Consider the following 19,454-nt stretch of genomic DNA (forward strand, 5'->3'; position numbering starts at 1 on the left):
CATTTTTATAAGATACTAGTAGTAGTATATACTGTAAGTAAATATCCAGTTTTCTGATTATATATATCTTGAAATGAAACATTTAGTTTCACCAAACCATATACTGTATTTTTCTCCAACTTTCACCATCTTTAACAAAACTTAATATTTCCCTTTTTCCTTTCATTTATAGAATTTGATTCACTATGAGTCTATGATGCATTACCTTCATGTTCATTTACCAAGCCACATTTTATTTTCTTCTTTCAATTTGTCACTCTAACTCATTTTCTTCTTTTTATTTACTTTTTATTGAACTGTTTGCTTTCAGTTTCAACCCTCCAATTTTCTTTGTCCCCCTAGTTTTTCCTGGTCGAGAATTATGAAAGACACATCCGTTCCATTTCGAGGAATTAAAAATGATGTGAAAAAGAGATTGATGTGTTACAAGCATGACTGGATTGTTGGTCTCACTGCAGGCTTTAGGTACATCATTCACATGAAGTCATGCAACAAAAACACCGACTTCTTTTTATGGATTTCGATATTCATGATTTATACTTCAATGAAGACAGAAGCTTTTCTTTCTTTATTTAGCTGATGAAGAAATGAATATTACTATACTTTAAGGCAGTTCTTAATAACTTCATATTTCTTATTTTAATTGGAATGTTAACTTGGCACTTGAATTGTTATTTCTTAGGATATTAGCCCCTACCACATATATATTTTTTGCATCAGCAATTCCAGTTATTTCATTTGGAGAACAATTGCAAAGAGATACAGGTACATTGCTAATTTCATCGATGCATGGAATCTTGTTTTTGTTAAGATATCTGATTAGATAATTTAGTATATATTCAATTTAATGTCATGTGTTCCAACAATTTCTAGATGGGATACTGACTGCGGTACAAACATTAGCATCTACTGCACTGTGTGGAACTATACATTCTATTATAGGAGGCCAGCCCTTGTTGATTCTCGGTGTAGCAGAACCAACTGTAATCATGTATATATTCATGTTCAACTTTGCCAAAAATAGACCGGATTTGGGTTCCAAGCTCTTCCTAGCATGGACCGGATGGTATAGTCTTGTCACATTCATATTTGAATTGATATAATCATTTTTGTTGTCTCATGACTTTTTTGTATGGGCAGGGTATGCATGTGGACTTCCCTCTTGTTGTTCCTATTGGCTATCTTAGGAGCTTGCTCCATCGTCAACAGGTTCACTCGTGTCGCAGGGGAACTGTTTGGCCTTCTCATTGCAATGCTATTCATGCAAGAGGCTATTAAAGTAAGATGCATTTTTCTGTATTCTCAGTCATTTATGTTAGTTTTGCTTTAGCAAACATGATTATGCAGTTCTTGCAGAAAGTAAGGGAAAATAATTAAGATGAATTATGATATAACGTATCTGATAAAGATGCTCTCCCATTGCGTTTGACAGGGAATCATTCACGAGTTTCATATACCTGAGAGAGCAAACCCTGAATCAACTGAGTTTCAATCTGCATGGAGATTTGGAAATGGCATGTTTGCTTTGGTTCTCTCCTTTGGTCTTCTGCTTACAGCATTGAGAAGCCGAAAAGCAAGGTCTTGGCGATATGGATCAGGTAAGACTTGTGTGAAATTTTAGAAGGGTTCAAAGTTACTGAATTTAATATTTTCAACCCATCTTTTGACCTCGTTCTTTTATTATGTTTCAATAATAGATTATTTTCCTCATATTGCAGGAACTTTACGGGGCTTCATAGCAGACTATGGTGTCGCGTTGATGGTTCTGTTATGGACTGTTGTTTCTTATATACCAGCTGGAAATACACCAAAAGGAATCCCTAGGAGACTCTTCAGTCCAAATCCATGGTCCCATGGTGCATATGAGAACTGGACTGTCATAAAGGCATGGATGGTCAATCAGTCCAAATTATTTCATTGTTAGGACATCTGCAATCGTTTTCACTTTTATGTGCGAAAATCTCAACTAATTTTCACCTATTTCATATTTTCTCGTTGTTTTCATTTTCAATATTTCCTACGCAAATATTTAAAAACCAAAACCGAGTGAAAATAAGATGGCGTATCTGTAATAAAAAGTGAAAATAGAAAATAATTTCACACTTGTGTTCATAGTACTTCTTTGGACATTTCTCATGAAATGATTCTAAATCAATGACAGGACATGCTGAATGTGCCAGTTCTCTATATTATCGGAGCATTTATTCCAGCTACAATGATTGCTGTGCTTTACTATTTTGATCATAGTATAGCATCTCAGCTTTCTCAGCAGAAAGAGTTCAATTTAAGAAAACCACCTTCTTTCCACTATGATTTACTTCTTTTGGGATTCATGGTACATGATCCTTCTTAGGTTTATTTGAAACTCCTATCTTTCTTTGCCTAAACTGTTCGATTTCCTCTTGCGATTAAGAAAATTTGGATTTCTAACCTGTCCACAAACTGAATATGATGTGTTTTTTTACATATATTTGACAGGTCTTATTATGTGGTCTAATTGGAATACCGCCATCAAATGGTGTCATTCCACAATCTCCAATGCATACCAAAAGTTTAGCTACATTGAAGCACCAGGTATACATTTGCATACATACTTATATTGAAGTAGGTTTCCTGTTTTCTTGTTTTATAGCTTGACTGTGATAAATGTTGCCATTACACTTCCAATACTAAAAGCTTTGGTAGGCCTACAGGTTTATGGTGCAATGATGGACCATTCTTATTGGCTATTGCAGTTACTTAGAAACCGGCTTGTTGCAACAGCTCGAAATTGCATGAGAAAACAAGAACCCTTAGGACAAGTATATGGAAGTATGCAAGATGCTTACTGGCAAATGCAAACCCCTCTAACTGACCAGCAAGCGTCCACTCAGGTATGTATGATTGAAGTCTTTTTACCACCCCCTTCTGCCTTTAAACTATTTGACATAATCAAAGTTGATAGCAATTTTCTGGAGTATAATTCCTAAGTTCTGCTTTGTGTTTTGACAGTCACAAGTCTAGGACAGATGCAAAAGAATCTTTCGTCATGTAACTTTATTATATGTTTTAAGAAACTGAATACCATACATCAACTAATATCTTGCCTAACTTTGTTTTGACAGGGATTAAAAGAGTTGAAAGAATCAACAATTCAATTGGCATCAAGTACGGGAAGCTTAAATAATGCAGTTGATGAGTCAATATTTGATGTTGAGAAAGAAATTGATGACTTATTGCCTGTTGAGGTTGAAGAACAGCGAGTAAGCAACTTGCTTCAATCTTTGATGGTAGGAGGATGTGTAGCGGCTATGTCTTTCCTGAAAATGATTCCAACGTCTGTATTGTGGGGATATTTTGCTTTCATGGCCATTGAAAACTTACCTGGCAACCAGTTCTGGGAACGAATTTTATTTATTTTTACTGTGTCGAGCAAAAGATACAAGTATTGTCTTTCACACCATTTCCCGTCTTCTTTTCTTTTCTTTCGGAAAATTTGTTGAGTGATTCACTAACCAGATGTTTTTCTAGAGTTCTGGAGGAATGCCATGCAAGTTACGTGGAAGCCGTACCTTTCAAGATAGTTGCAGTATTTACACTCTTCCAGACTGTATACTTGCTTGTTTGTTTTGGTATCACTTGGGTTCCAATCGCCGGCGTTCTCTTCCCATTGATGATCATGCTTCTGGTTCCTGTGAGACAATACATTCTGCCCAAGTTCTTCAAAGAGGTGCACCTTCAAGAGTTAGATGCTGCAATATATGAAGAGGTCCCAGCATTACCATTAAACCTATCTGCTGTAAGTTGCTAATATCAAGGGTTTCTTGGCTGAAAGAAATGGACGAATGTGTTCAAACTATATATAAACAAATTATGGAATTGCATGAAATATAAATGACATTGATATCAATAGTTTGAAGTATCTCTTTAATGATTTATATTTCTATATGAACTAAGCTTTTTTCTCATGTTTACTTCTGGCAAAACTAATCTGGAGTCAATCCACACTTGGGCTGTTTCCGTTGCTTTTTTTTCATGCAGACAACTTCCTTTGTAGATGATGGAGAGATTCTGGATGGGATTATCACTAGAAGCCAGGGTGAGGTTACACAAACTTGCATTCCAAAGGTGATAAGCGTCACTGTTACACCATCCAATGAGTTTACATGTCTTCCAAAATCCAAGCTTACCAGATAAAATACACAACATTCCAAATTCCAAGATTACCATATAAGTACACAACCCTCATGTAAATCAACTCAGAGGAAACCCTAATACTGTAGCCCTAGAGGTAGAGGTGTTGGGAGAATAAAGTATACTGATATACAGTTTTTGTTTGGAACTTATGCCTATAATACAAGGGTTGCCATCAAAGGTGGCAATGCCACTTGCTTATATTTTAACATCTGAATGCTACAATATAATTTAGTGCAGGGATTGTTACAAGAGGTCCCTCTTTTATATTTTTCTTATAATATAAAAGCTAAATTGCAAGAATGGTTTTTTGTCATTGATTGGTTAGTGAATGCACCTTGTGGAGGAATTTTGTTTTGATACCTTGTGGAGGAATTGTCTTGTCATCTCACCAACTTCTAATCAAATGTCTCCATAAATCTGTCAACAGTGAAATCAGAATGAAGCTCTAAAAAGCATCATTTATGTAAATATACTATCAGGGAGCTTACTGAAAAATACTATTTGAGGAGGCCTTGGTTAAATTATTCCAATATATCTTGACTTCACTGTGTGTTAAGAATTATTCTACCATATTTAACAATTAAATAGTGAAGAACAATGTCAGGGTGAGTGAAAACTTAATTTTGTAGCTTTAGACTAAACTCAGTGGTACAAAGGAAATAATGAAAAACATACGCAGGCTCAAAAGTAATGGATTCTTGAGAAAATATGAAGTTATACTTATTAGTTAACAAAATGAAATTCGTCTTGTATATTCCTTGGTAATATATTGTTTCAGGAATTGAACTTAGAAATTTGAAGCATAATAATTTACAACCTTGGTTTAAACTTCGACACTTTTCAATGTAACCACAATAAAAATTTAAAAACGAATAAAATTGACTGATTCCTTCCCAGGTTTATTAGTTCTAAACTGATACAAAAGTCAAGAATCAGCCACAAGAAGGCATAATTTAGGAATCATTATCTGCCAAACGATGAGTTAACGAGACACTGAATCATTTGCCAGAAACTAGAAAATAGTTGTAAGAAACTTGAGCACTCTTGATATGAAAAAGAGTGCAGATAGAGAAAGCAATTGAGCAATTTTCTACAACTTTTTTTATTTCAACAATATAATACAACCATCATAAAAATCACGGAAGGTCATGTCTATATGCTTGATCTGCCAAACCCAGCACTGATGAACAAACTGAATCAACAGGGATTATAAAAATTAAGCTTCTTTAGGAGGAGTCTTGGTAAATTTTCGACCAGAAATTTTCTCAGACTCGTACAGTATGTGATTTATAAGTCCCCTTGCAGCACTACAAAACATGAGAAAGGAAAAGAAAAATATTATTTTGTGCTTGGAATAACCAATCAATTCATAAGTGATTAAATATAAAATTACTATCTTTTTGTGCACAAAGACATCAGAATTGTATTGCATCTGTTGAAGGGAAAGGAGAACCAACGAAGAAAAGAGAACATGCTAGGAATCCAGAACAGATGCACAATATAAATGCAATATATATTAGAGCACAAACTTACTCGTCCTTTAACTTTTGAACCTTGTCAGGATCTGTCTCATGCAGGTTTTTCTTAAACTGTTGTCTCACCATATCAACAAGAAGCTGTGTGTTATGTTGCTGAATCAGAAAGAAAGTGCACAGTTCTTAGTTTTATCACACAGATAGATATTTGGTATAACAAGTACAGTGCTTCAGAAGAACGAGCGCTACTAGGTGTGAAAGGAAGAAAAAGATACTAATGGAAGTGACTGATTTAGAATAAGATAGGAGGTAGTACAACCCCCCTTCTCCAAATTTTACCCTCTACCCCCCAAATGAGTTAAAATGTGCACCATTATCATACATGATTGAATTAGAATCTGGAGAGGCTCTAGAATTACCCTTCTCCAAATTTCGCCCACCCTCCCCCAGGGAGGGTAAATGAGTTAAAACGTGCACCATGATCATACATGAAAAGTGTACCAAGCAAAGAAAAGGACAATTGTTTAACTAACTATTGTGCCGACTAAATCGTCTTCAATTATTTTTATTTTAAAAACTATCTTAACATGTTATATTTAGCAATCTTTAGTTACCCACATTGTATTATTTTACCTCTTTTGACCTCCTTCACTTTCATGTTGTGCAAGCCTTAGTTCTAAAGTCATATCAGTCAAGGATTTCACTCATTCACTGTACTTTCTTTCCTCTGTCCACCTTCTTTAAGGCTATAATAGTAAATTAATTTTATATTTTCCTCTTCCCCTTGCAAACTAAACAATGGAAGATAAAATAGAAGTTATATTCACTCAGCTTCCATTTGAACCAAACAAGGAAATTTTACTTCGGATAAAACATACACACAGTTCGCTATCTCCCGTTCCTACTATTCTCCTATCAGGGTTTCACATGTGTATTATTCTACCGATGTCAGATATCCTAAACTTAACACCGTTGCCTTCGTTAAAGAAGTTTTACAACAGAGGTTCTGTCAAAGAGGGCTTTTCTGCAGCATCAACGAAGGTTGCATGGGTGTTTTCCATTCACATCTTGTCGTGCATTCCTACTTGTAACAAAACCTTTTTTTTTTGATGAAAGGGAGGGCCGAAGCCCGGAAAAAGAAATTACATCTTAATCAAGCGCGGAAAAGTAACCCCCACTTGATCAGCAGCTAACAAATGGTTAATTTGAGTCGGACACGACTCATAAAACATCATCTCATTCCCCATGATACATCCAATATTAGCTAACGCATCAGCGCACCTATTTGCTTCACGATACGAGTGTTTAACCTTCACTTCCCATTCCATTTGAAGAAGTTTTCTAATTTTTTGAACAAGACTCCTACCACTCGCATTGCTTTCCTTCCCACTCGTAATAATATTCACAACCACCAAAGAATCCACATTTAATTCTACTGCAGTGAACCCCATACATTTTGCACACCGGAGACCTTCCAAAACTCCCCATAGCTCTGCAATAAAAGCATTACACTTCCCTAAAAATTTGGAGAACCCCGCTAACCACTCGCCTTCCGAACCTCTAATAAGTCCCCCACACCCCGCGATACTACCATCCTTACAAGCACCATCAGTATTGATCTTGACCCACCTAATCGGTGGTTCCTTCCATCCCACTTCCTCCAAATGTCTTGGCTGAGATGTCACAATAACAGACTTTGCTATTGCATTGTGATAATCATTAACATAACTCATAATAATATTCTTAGCATGTAAAGGTCTTTGGTAGTTATCATTATGAGTTTCCTTGTTTCTCCAATTCCAAATAGCGTGACAAGCAGTGGCCCAAAAGTCTCTCCACTCCACATTATGATTCCAATAGACATTAGTAAACAAATTAAATTTAATCCAATTAGATAAATCACCTTCAAAGAAATTTGGTCTTGCATCATTGTCCACTACACACAACCAAAGTGCCGTGGCTTTTGGACAGTCCCTCAAAACATGAATTTCAGACTCAATCTCATCATGACAGAACCTACACATAGGATTACCAATCCCCATCTTATGCTTCCTCAAATTTGTTAACAATCTTCCATGGTAGAGCATCCACATAAAATGTTTTATACGTTCAGGTGCTCTAATCTTCCACAACTTTAACCAAGTCTCATCTTGTGCAGCATTGTCAAAATTTGACAGCATATGATAAGCTGATGCAATTGTGAGTTTTCCATTAGAAGAAACCGACCACATTTGCTTGTCATTTCCATCATTCTCATCCTTTTTAAATGCTAGTGATGTTTGTATTCCATTCTTCCAACTTCTAAGTCACATAAGTCTTCTACAGGCAGGCTGCTACTGGTAGCCTCTTTTGAAAAACACAAAAATTCTTATAAACAAACTGAGAATATTTTAAAATAGATCCATATTTTGAGAACCCAGAGGTAATAAAATGGAGTCACAGGATCATTGTTGTAAACGGTGGCATTATTCTAGGATCATTGTCTCCCCAATCTCTTCTCAACCAATCACCACCACCACTGATCTCATAATTAATTACCCCAATATCAACGCCAATTGTAGCTGCACCACTCAGACAGAACAGACGCTAGTAATGGCATGAATAAGAATGCAAGGAAGAAGTCATCACCATGTTCTTCATTTGTCCACCCTCTCATATCTCCAGAAGGGACCCCCTAAATAACCATCAGCCCTGTCACAACTCACAAGTATCGCCACAGCCGCTAGCACCTTATATTCCACCGTCCAACATCTCAAATCCCATCATTAACGACTAAATGAATCCGGTCCGGTGAAGTCCTGAACCTCCATTAGAATGATAGTAACAATGTAGAGTTAAATAAACTATGACCTAGAATACATTGCTAAAACGTAAAACTGTGATACGAAAACATTACAAACAAGATGTAGAGAACTGTCTGTAAATTTTACCCTATAATTTTCCTCTATAGTCTCCTCCCTCCATTATATCTCCTACCCCCCACATCCCCCTCTAAACAAAATAATCCACAAGTAAATGAAGCTGTGTACTCAAACTCTCAAAGCATCTGAGTATGGCTACCATGTTAGCTAAAATGCTAAATCTAAACATCTAAATATAAGAATATATGGATCTCAATTACAGGCCTGTTTGGATTAGCTTATTAGATCTTATCCACGAGCATAATCACTTGCGAGATTGTTTTTGAAAACAGCTAATGCCATGTTCATAAGCTGTTTTCAGCTTAATTTCATAAGCTATCCAAGATAGCTTATGTAAACAATTTGTAGCTTATACGAAAATAATTAAACTTTATTTTATCTTTTGTGATAGAAACAGTTTATACATAAACACTTATAATGATACGTGCTTATGCTATAAGATAAGCTGCAAAATAAGTTGTTTATCCAAACAGAGCCTACTTGTTGTCATTAGAGCTTTCACCACCAATAAACTAAAATTTAATTTCAAAAGAATTCACTATGGCAAACAAACAGTTAACAAAAAACTTCTACTAAACCTGATTGATAGAGACATAAGAAATAATTACTTACCCGATGACCAATATATTTAGCTCGTCGTAGGCATTCACGGTAAAGCTGAAAATAGTCATTTTTTTTTTAATCAGCTACAAAATTTGAAAATTTAAAACAAAGGTAAAAATCTTACACCGAATGGAACAAAATGATGTTATATTTTACCCTAATGGCATTGTTGGCGAGTTCAGGAGGGAGTGAAGTTTGAAGGGAAGGCATTTTCGAAACTAATTACCAGCAAAATGGAAATTGAAAATGAGAAACTTCATTGAGACAATTCATCAAACAGCTTGGAGACAGAAATGGAAAAATGGTTAAACAGAAAATAAAGATGAAAATGGTGGACTGGGATCATGGGTAGTTACTTACCTGATTCTAATATCAATTTCTGAGGAGTCCGTCGCTGAGAGAGAGAGATCACTAGCACAGAGAAGAAGACAAGAACGCCGTGTGCGTTTTGGTTGAAACGACTTGGCCTTTTTATTTGTAATAATTTTTTATTTTTTTTTATAATCTTTTATTATTTTTTTTATACATTTTTTTTATTTTTTATAATCTTAATAAGTTAATATATGTTGTTCCTAATTTTATCCATTTTCGTTTACCGACCAATGTTATTTTGGTATTTTAAACATATATTTGTGAGAAAAATGTGTGACGTGATTTAATAAAGGATAAAAATTTAAATTTTTTTATAAAAGAAATTTATTCACTTTTTGTTCAGTTTTTTGTCCTTAGTTTGTTCAAGTCTTTTAAAATTTTTTACAATCAAATACATTACAACTAAAATATCATGTTCAATCCCTTATTTTTTAATAAATCAAACGCACCTTTATCACTACTCTTTATTTTATCATGTTTGTATAGAATACGTACTTGATTCTCAAGTCTATAAATAAGATTTCCACCATTGTCATATTTTATTAGTGCAAGTTGTTCTATTATTCTTACAAAGTTCCACCGCAGTAATTATGGATTATGTGACATCATTATAAACAAGAGAAAACCATTACTTATTTTTCTCTAATAAAAATTTAAGGTGAGAGGATAGTACCCTAATTAAAGATAGAGAAGACCTTCAAACTCAAACAACATTTAAAAAAAACATTACTTAACATTAAACATGCTTATCTAGAAAAAAATATGCTTGAAATGGTACACGAGCTGATTATTGAAACCTGATATATAAAAATCCAATCAAGCTATATAGCTATTACAATGTAAGTCCCAAAAAAATAGACTTATCTATATCTCATTACTCATCACACAATACGGGACTAATACCCCCAATAGGGACGAAATCCTAAGTAACATACACAATACAACAATTCCCACTAACACAATAAATTATAATGTCTCTATACATATAGTCTATAAGATATACTTTCCATATATTAGCAACCACAATTTAAAGCAACACTATCTTAATTAAGGGTAATCCGATGCACTAAAGCTCCCGCATACGTAGGGTTTGGAAGGGGTCCCATCATTTAGTGTATTGTAAATAGTCTTGCGCTGTTTTTTACACAAGAGAGTGTTTTTAGGGCTTGAACCCGTGACCTTTCAGTCACATTCCCTTAATTATTGCATTCATATTCAGATAACTCCACAACCGTTTCAGGCTCACCTTCCCTTAAACAATCAAGTGGAGGAATAGTCAAAGTCTCTTGTCTTCCATAAGCATTCCAACAAAAAGGGTCATCAAGTAATTCACCTTCATAAGGTAAAAGTTCAATCTCAGAGAGGGTGATGTTTGTGCAAGCAACAGTGTCACTACAAGCAAAGTGTATTGGAGGTGTTCTCACATCATATGTACCCTTTATTTTTCTGTAGGAGATATTGTTTACATATACTGCTGATGTTTGGTTCATACACTCTTTTGATAAACAGTAGAATTGGTCTATGTTGATACAGTTTCTTACATTCTCCATTTGGATGTTGTCAAATGTTAAACCTGTTACTGATCCTGTACCTCCTTGCCATGTTTTGATTCTTAGTCCATTGTCTGATTCTTTTATGACTGAGTTGCGGACTGTTAGGTTTGAGACACATGCATGAGAGTTGTGTACTCCAAGGCTTCCAATGCTGTCGAAATCACATCAGTAAGGTTTTTAATTATAGCTACATAGAAGCTTGGTACTCAGAGCAATTCTTACATGGTCACAGACCCAAATCAAATTTATTTGGTCACACATACACAAATGTAATAAATTTAAAAAAAAATTATTTAGTCACATCATTCAAATTCATTCTCTTTTATTTTTTCTTCATTTATGAGTGTGTGTCCAAATGAAATTAATTTAGGGTTGTGTCCAAGTTAGAATTTCTCTGGTACTCAAAATTCCATAGGTTCCAAAATAGCACATCACATGTAACTTCTAGGAAGATGTCTCATACTAGAGACCAAAATAATTCTAAGAAGATGTATACTAGAGACCAAAATAAATTTGAAGAAAAAAAAGAACTCTCATAACTCAATGAACATTTACAATTTTTCATAAAATGATTACATAATTGGAATCAAGCCATACGACATAAAACAACTTCTAATCTATGACACTGATTGCAATTATGTAATTATTTTATGAAAGATTGTAAATGTTTTCAGAGTTTTTTTTTTTTTTCAAGTTTATTTTGGTCTCTAGTATCAGACATTTTCGTAGATGTTATAACATGTTTAGTCCACTAAGTGTGTACTTCTCATCAACTGTGGTATAAGTAGTGCGTTGAATGTAAATTTATTTTTTGTTGTATATATTTATGTAAAAGTGAATTGAAAAAAAAAACTTAATCTTAAAAACAATTGGAGAGTTAGAAGCTCAAAATTCTAGCTTAAGTTAGAGTTAATTTTTGAGACAATATCAATTATACTCTATAACATCCAAACATATAAAATCAGTTTTATACCTCTAAAATAATAAACTTTGATTTTAAAATAAAATCATATGAATATAAATCAGTTTTCTTTAAACTCAATTTTATGTTAATAAGTTTTACAAAATCAACATCTTTAAAAGTCATGTCCAAAAAATTAGTCCCCAAGGTAATAGATTGCTACCTAGGAGCAGGGGACAAAACAGAATTACAGAAATGAAGAACAAAAACTATTGTCACATTAATGATTGGCAGTTTGAAACTTCCAACTGTTAAAGTACTATAGTCACATAAATCTCTAAAAGAAGAAAATTAATCCTGTGATCATTTGAAGTTAGAAAGGTTTCTATTTCAAACAAAAATGTTCCATTATTTATTTATTTATTTATTTATTTATTTATTTATTTTTCTTGAAGATAAATTGCTATCTTATAAGACACCTTCAAGAGTTATTACACTCACACTACAGGTTAAAGTCACTTTTCATTCATTTTGCCTTTTGAAATGATTTTTGGACCACAGAATTTGGGTGTATATATTTATATGAATACCATCAACTAAGTTTGTAGCTTATTTTTATTTTATTCCTAAATTAATCATAATTAATTGATAGTTAACAACCCAATTTAACTAAAATAACAGAAACTATGTGACATACCTAATTCCGTGGGTAGGAGCACAAGTAACACCATCCACATTCACATCTGAACATCCAGGACCAATTGAAATGCAATCATCACCTATTAAATAAAATGTAACATTATGTGACATAATTAAATAAAAAAACCATAGAATAAAAATTCTATATTGAGAAAGTGTGACAATGATCTTTATTATTTACCATTGCTTATCAAGGAATTATATATTCCAACATCCCTTGTGTTTCCTAAGTGGATTCCATCAGTATTGGGACTAAGTTTTGGTGCAGAAATGGACAATTCATCAATTAATACTCCTTGACAACCATCAAATTTCACATGGAATTGAGGACTATTTTGTATTTTCAACCCTCTTAACACCAAATTTGAGCTCATGAAGAACCTTATCATCTATAAACAAGATATTTCATAAGAAAAAAAATTATAAGGCATTTCATATTTAAAAAAAAAAAGAAACTGTGATGTAATGGTTAAGGTAAATTCTGAATATTTTACTCACTGTAGGGCTAACACATGGTCCTGATACAGTTTTTCCATTTGGACTCTGAAATGAAAATGAAAAATTACTAGAATTTTAGTTTTTAACATTAGATAAATAAATAAAAAAAATAAAGTTTTAATAATAATTATTATTATTACCCTATGAGGTTTGCAAGGAAGATCCCACCATTGTTCTCCATTGCCTTCAATAATTCCTGTCCCATTTAGAGTCATTTGATCAAGTCTATAAAACACAAGCCATTGGCTTTTACTGTCTGCCTCAGGCCAACAATTTGGTCCATCTGGTGCCATCAAAGTACCATCAATCTGTATACATTTCAACCTTGTTAGTTAATTATATAGGAAATTAAATTTTACATAATCATGGTCATGTTAAATTGCGGTTCCAATTACGCTGCAAACTTTTATATTGCGGCAAAATTAGAGATAATGCAGCTGATGCAGTCAAAATTATAGTTACAATGACTTTGAAGAGACTTCAAAATCCTTTACGCTGCGGCCTCTATTACTGTTGTAGACCACAATTTAAAACCACGATCGTGATTCTAAATTGCAGTCTATAACTGCAATTGCGACCACAGCGTAAATTAAAGTTTCGGCAGCCTTTGCAACCATAATTGAAGCTACATCAGCCACATTTGTCTAAAATTTAAAGGATCGCAACGCAACTGTGACCATAAAAGGAAATTCAAGAAACATTCTTACTTGAAATACCAGTCCTGGTTTGCATGGACCAGAAAAGATAGTAGAAGTGATTTTAAAACAGTAATTTTCAGGAGCTAAAAGAACTCCTGAATCAACCGCACAAGCTGCTTTCCATGCTGCTCTAAATGCAGCTGTATCATCAGCATTACCATCTCCAACTGCTCCAAATGATCTTACATCGAAAACGCAATCCGAAGGAGATTCTCCAGGATTATTTGGATATGGATATGGATCAGAGGGAACACTAGGAGATGTAGGAGGATTGGAAGAAGGTGGTGAAGGGTCACTAGGTGCTGGGGAAGTTTTCTTTGGTTTCTTGTGATGGTACCTTCCTTCCACATTATGGATGAAAAGAATCATTGTAATCCATAGGATAAAAAATCCATGAATTAGACTCATAGTGATTTTTTTTTTTTGAGTCAATGAATATTGTACCAATGTTAAATCATACAAGTTTCTCCAATGATGATATATCTGTGAAAAGAAAATATAAAATGTCTAGCTTAGAAATTTTAATACTGCAAAGATAAATGAAATTTCAACTGATTTTCAGAAAAATCAAAGCAAATTGGCCTAGTAAGACATTTATGAATCTAAAGGTTATTATTTATACCAAGAGAATTTGTATGATGGCTAAGATATAAGTTCTCAAACATAAAGTTGACACGTGTTGATTAATGGTTGATCAAAAGTGTAGTGTCTCAAGGAACAGTTGGAAGTTTTTTTAGACCTTTTGTGAGGTCAAATTTCTTTAGGAACACTTTTATGCGTCTTTTTTCTCCAAACTCATTTTTTTTGGACCAATTTCTTACTTTCATTCTAAATGTACATGACTTTGTGTTAAAATTATGTTATTCATTTGTTATGTTTTTATTTCTTATTCCTCCAATTTTGTTCATCCATATTTCCTTTGTTTATTTGTTGAAGAAGCTAAATTAGTCTGCTTAAACTAGCACTAGGGAGAATCGAACCTGAGACCTTGCGAATAAACACATTCCCAAGTCCCAAGTCATTACCACCAAACCAACTCAAATGAGTTTCCACTGTTCAGATATATTTTCTCAAATTAAGCTCCCAAAAGAGAAATAAATTGTTATCAGTACTTAGAATAAAAAAACTCAATAACAATGTGGCTTCTTGAATTTCAAGTAATTGAATTATGGCAACTGATTACATGCACTAAATGAGTATTAAATTTCAATTTTATAAATATTTGTATATATATATATATATATAATGCTATAAGCCTATAATTAAAAACTTAGGTGAAAAGGCAAGAACAGTATCTAGACAAAGTATATTTGTTTGTTACTTTGAGAAAAATTGACTAATTTTCAGAAACTGAAATATTTCCCATGGTATATTATTTAATCTAATACCTCATTTTTATTATAATGAGGAAAATAAAAAAAAGGAAGGAGAAATTGTACACCACACTTCTACACCCTCATTCTCTCACTCACTCACACACATATAGGGCCAATTGTGTAAAAAATGAGTATAACTTTTTAAAATTGTAACAAGGCTAAATGCATTGTAAATTAGAATAATGAAGATAAAAGCCATTTTTGTATACTCTCAAAGAAAATTATTAAAATAATTCTTAAAGCTGAAAATTAGATTTTCATATATAATTTTGTCCTAGTCATACGTACATCTTTGTTTACGAGTTTTACCTTGAAAAAGGTGAAACCAACACATGCAACTCCATAAAGAAAAAGAGAAATGATATTTATACAACCATTTTTGACAACTTTTAAACAACTTTGTCTCTCATATTCACATTATATTCTTAATCTCTCTCTTCCTTTTTCTCTCTCCATTGTTTTTAACCAATAAAAAGAGAGGAAAAAAAGGTTGTCACAAAAGTTGTTAACAAATGGTTGTTCAAATATCATTGCTCAAAGAAAAAAAATCAACATTATATAAGATATTGCATGTGAGTATATATGGCTATATATGAGTTAGAACCAGAAATCTAACGACCAAATTAAAGTACTAGCAGATAGTAAAAAAAGAGAAAGCTACGCATCATGAGAATCGTAAACGTAAGAGATCTATCTAATATTCTATTGGAAGACATAAAAAACAATTGAACTTGCATATATAGAATCACAACAACTTCACTAGTTTGAGTTAAACAAAATTTTAACTTCCACTTATGAATAAAAAAAATTTCTCTTGCTAAATTAAGAACTCTCTAATATATTTTGTTTCCTCGTATATTAGTCGATTATTTTACTTGATTTAAAACAATTAATCCTAATGACACTGCCATATATTTGATGTGTTTTGAATCCTCTACGGCTGCAACACCATGTTGCAGCCCTAGAGGATTCACGTTCTAATTTTGAATTAATGCCACTTCAGTTTATACCAAAATACATTTTTTATGCTAAAGTTAATAACAATTTCTTTGGTGATAATAAGAAAATATAAACCACTATGTTGTGTAACATTTGGGGGGATAAATATTAATACTCACATTTTCAAAAATTGCACTTGAATTATTAATTATTGAGATTGGAATGTGAACGTTTCAAACAAGTATTACACCAATTTTTTTTGCTTTAGTAATTTGAGATTCGTTTTGATTGGACAAAAGAGAAGTGTAAAATGGGGGAATATAGTGTTGATGTAAAAGAAAACCATATCGTGACTCTTTGTTGTTGTTTAGCTCATTGTGGCCCTGAATTTATTGTAGGGAGCTTATATTGGTACCCGACAATAGAATTAAGGCATTCACGGGTGGAATCAAATTCTCTACGATTCAAACCAAAAACAAGGGTAAAGAAAGCCAAGATACACAAGCAGAGTTAGAACATGGAAAGTGACCTTCATATAGAAATTAAAACCTATATATATATAAATATATGTATTGAAGAAAATGATATGTTTGTCATGCACGAAAATCATTTTCACAAAATGATTAGTATCCTTTAACCTATAAAACTACTTTTCTTGATTTGCACCAAAGACTATAGTCTATAAAGCAAGTTTGAAAACAATCCTAAATAAAAATGTTTGGGCACGCAAATGAAAAGAAATTTAAAAAAATTAATTTAGTTTCCCTCAAAAAATAAAATTAATTTAGTTACATCGTTTAATTATTTTCTCTTTTTTTTTTTTAAATTTTTTTTGTGTGCCTAAATATTTTAATTTGAGGTTGTGTCCAAGTTAGTTTTTCTGAAAACTAAATTCAGCATCAATTTTCTCTTTAAAAATTGTACACGTTGTTTTGTGCATTTTGTGATGAAATTCATTTGTACCAAATTGCATGATTGATTAATTGGTTGTTAGAGCTTTCTTAGTTGACAAATGCTAAAATTGTTAGGTTTAATATCTTTGGTGTCCCGATTTTGAACTTGAGATTTTCTATTTCTGTATGTGAATTTTATGCGGTGTTTATCACTTTATCTACGATTGAAAAAAGTTCACAATAAAAAAATATTGTTGGAATTTTGTGCAATCAAATTGCATTCATTGTGTGCCATGTTTTTATATTACACAAAGTACATCCATACAATCGAAAGTGTGCATAAAATAATTTTACACTATAAATATATAATACGTGACCATTCAAGTACACAAACAACATTGAAAAATTAACTAGACTTGTTAAATTCACCTGATAATAAGAAATGAAGGGTATGCTTATTTTATCTCTTCAATTTCTTTAAGCTCAAGAAATTGCTGTAACAATCCAATGCATTAGACTTAACATGAATTTTGTGATTATTATGTATGTGTATGTTTTGCAAAATATGTCTATGATAAATGGGACTTATATAGAAGAATGAAGATTTAAAACAAACAACATTATGTGAAAATATTTGAGCATATGCACTCACTCACTAACTCATGTTTGTCTTAACATGTCACGTGTGTACAAATATTCACAGGTGAAAGAACAGATAAAGAAACTTCATAAACAACAAAACCAATTAAGTGACTAGAGAGATTCGTGAGTGCACTTTTTTGTGTTCTGAGGTGACAAAAGTGTTTGCGATTATAAGCTATAACACGTGGCATGTTATTAGTGGTTTATCGTTACGTGTTTGTGTGTGTATAGTATGGTCATAGTTTCAATTCTTATGCAAGTATTTTCACATGCAGCTATAAGAAGATTCTGCAGAAATTTCAAGAACTAAGAAAGTCTTCATTTTCAGTTTGTGGTCACATTACTTTATTTTTCATGAGAGGAGAAGAAGGACACGTGTTGATGAGAATATTTCACGGGATGCTGTTTTTATTTTGTGTGTCACGGACGAATGGAATTGTTAGTGGATTCATTCATTAATATAAAGTTGAATAATTGATTATATTGTTAGTTATTGGTTTTTGGATTTCAACAAGTAAATGGTATTTACTTTCTTCTAAAAAACAATTATATATTTACAATTTACTCATGTTTGATGACATGAGTCTATTCTAACTTTAAGACCAGCTTAAGAGTAAGACTATTAAAATCCTAACTTTGATCCCACAGACGAATAATTTATTGTTTATTAGTTTTTACAAACATAAAAGGTTCCATATGTAGACAAAAAAGACCCATATTTCCAAATTCGCTTTATGCCTCACTGACAATCGAATATTATTGGACCATTGTTTAGCCTAATCAAGGTCCTGAGTTCTATTCGAGCATTGTACATGCAGCAGCGTTAAAACTCTTATAGAGAGTTTGCCGCCTATTTAAATTAATCTCATAAGATTTGAAGGATTAATCTATGCAACTGCGCGTAGAAGATACTCGATTTAACAAAAAAGAAAGATTTAGTAATGTTTTATATTGTAAGATAGTGATGTGGATAACATATATAAAGAATGGGAACAAAACACAGTATTCTGGTGTCTGATTCCGTGACATTAAATAACCCATTAGTTTAAACTTAATCTTGTTTGCATTTGGTTTTATGACGGGTTTAATTAAGCATAAGTACCAATTAGGCTGTAATGTGGAAATGCTGTTAGGTGTTCCAAGTTACTTTAACAGGTGTTTTGCCTTGTTATTAATAATGCAGATATCCAAGCACATGAATGGTATATGCTTTCTTTTGAATGCTGATGAGTGTCAAGATTTTAGTAAAGAAATTCAGCAAAGAAAACATCAACTAAAAGATAAACATTCAATGTATTAATAATGTTAAAGCCAATATATTTCAATTAAAATGAATCAGCTTTGATTCATGAATAGTAAACTTCTTTTTTTATTTTTATTTTTTATATTTTGTTAATATATGTTCGTCAACAAATAAAAATTATTAACCATTTGAAAAAAGCATGTAATAAAGATAATTTTTCCTTAAGTTTGTAAGCATTGTTTTGGCTAAACTTTTTAAATGAATGGTGTCAAATGGATTTTGATGTCACTCTTAAATGTTCGCTCATAAGATATGGTTGTTCAAACACATATACAATAAAATTTTACTATGTTTAACATTTGGCTGGTAGTAGATTTAGACTTATCAGAGATTACTTTGGATCAACAACCAACATTAATCAGTGTTTTATAGTCCAATCATGTACAATTTATATTGAATTGTAAA

The 19,454-nt window shown here is 32.6% G+C and overlaps 2 protein-coding genes and 1 pseudogene across 4 annotated transcripts; 1 reads left to right on the plus strand and 2 right to left on the minus strand.

Annotated features, from left to right (window-relative positions):
- The first annotated feature begins 231 nt into the window (after positions 1 to 231).
- Positions 232 to 4,425, plus strand: LOC146945155 (boron transporter 1-like; annotated as a pseudogene). Its single transcript, XR_015026257.1, has 13 exons — positions 232 to 465; positions 683 to 765; positions 874 to 1,066; positions 1,141 to 1,279; positions 1,433 to 1,598; positions 1,719 to 1,885; positions 2,162 to 2,335; positions 2,479 to 2,574; positions 2,736 to 2,873; positions 3,105 to 3,424; positions 3,511 to 3,778; positions 4,021 to 4,106; positions 4,148 to 4,425. The product of XR_015026257.1 is annotated as a boron transporter 1-like (transcript).
- A 676-nt stretch (positions 4,426 to 5,101) lies between these two features.
- On the minus strand, positions 5,102 to 9,614 carry EMB2786 (COMPLEX 1 LYR-like protein). The gene is made up of 5 exons (XM_085743525.1): positions 9,532 to 9,614; positions 9,332 to 9,397; positions 9,185 to 9,229; positions 5,710 to 5,807; positions 5,102 to 5,483 (listed from the first exon to the last, which is right to left on the minus strand). The coding sequence occupies exons 2-5, from the start codon at positions 9,383 to 9,385 to the stop codon at positions 5,393 to 5,395; spliced, it is 288 nt and encodes a 95-aa protein (XP_085599651.1). The 5' UTR covers positions 9,386 to 9,397; positions 9,532 to 9,614; the 3' UTR covers positions 5,102 to 5,392.
- Positions 9,615 to 10,336: 722 nt separating this feature from the next.
- On the minus strand, positions 10,337 to 17,664 carry LOC146945157 (polygalacturonase At1g48100-like). Of its 2 annotated transcripts, none has more exons than XM_085743526.1 (7): positions 17,534 to 17,664; positions 13,906 to 14,379; positions 13,339 to 13,506; positions 13,199 to 13,243; positions 12,882 to 13,089; positions 12,699 to 12,780; positions 10,337 to 11,251 (listed from the first exon to the last, which is right to left on the minus strand). In XM_085743526.1, exons 2-7 carry the CDS (start codon positions 14,302 to 14,304, stop codon positions 10,744 to 10,746), a joined length of 1,410 nt encoding a protein of 469 aa, XP_085599652.1. In that variant the 5' UTR covers positions 14,305 to 14,379; positions 17,534 to 17,664; the 3' UTR covers positions 10,337 to 10,743. The 2 variants fall into 2 exon arrangements, with proteins under 2 accessions (XP_085599652.1, XP_085599653.1); XM_085743527.1 differs by lacking the exon at positions 17,534 to 17,664 and adding an exon at positions 14,519 to 14,720.
- Positions 17,665 to 19,454: the final 1,790 nt, after the last annotated feature.

This window comes from Medicago sativa, chromosome 2 (assembly GCF_051527215.1).
Source record: "Medicago sativa cultivar Bolivia chromosome 2, Bolivia_mono, whole genome shotgun sequence".
Lineage (NCBI taxonomy): Eukaryota > Viridiplantae > Streptophyta > Magnoliopsida > Fabales > Fabaceae > Medicago > Medicago sativa.

Excerpts from the sequence above, each read along its gene's own strand:
- EMB2786 (XM_085743525.1), bottom strand. The coding sequence starts at position 9,385 with ATGCCTTCCCTTCAAACTTCACTCCCTCCTGAACTCGCCAACAATGCC. Across the intron at positions 9,230-9,331 it reads TCGCCAACAATGCCATTAGG|CTTTACCGTGAATGCCTACG; the intron begins GTAAAATATAAC and ends GACTATTTTCAG. Across the intron at positions 5,484-5,709 it reads GTTCAAAAGTTAAAGGACGA|TGCTGCAAGGGGACTTATAA; the intron begins GTAAGTTTGTGC and ends CATGTTTTGTAG.
- LOC146945157 (XM_085743526.1), bottom strand. The coding sequence starts at position 14,304 with ATGAGTCTAATTCATGGATTTTTTATCCTATGGATTACAATGATTCTT. Across the intron at positions 13,507-13,905 it reads AACCAGGACTGGTATTTCAA|ATTGATGGTACTTTGATGGC; the intron begins GTAAGAATGTTT and ends AAATGTATACAG. Across the intron at positions 11,252-12,698 it reads GCTCCTACCCACGGAATTAG|CATTGGAAGCCTTGGAGTAC; the intron begins GTATGTCACATA and ends TGATTTCGACAG.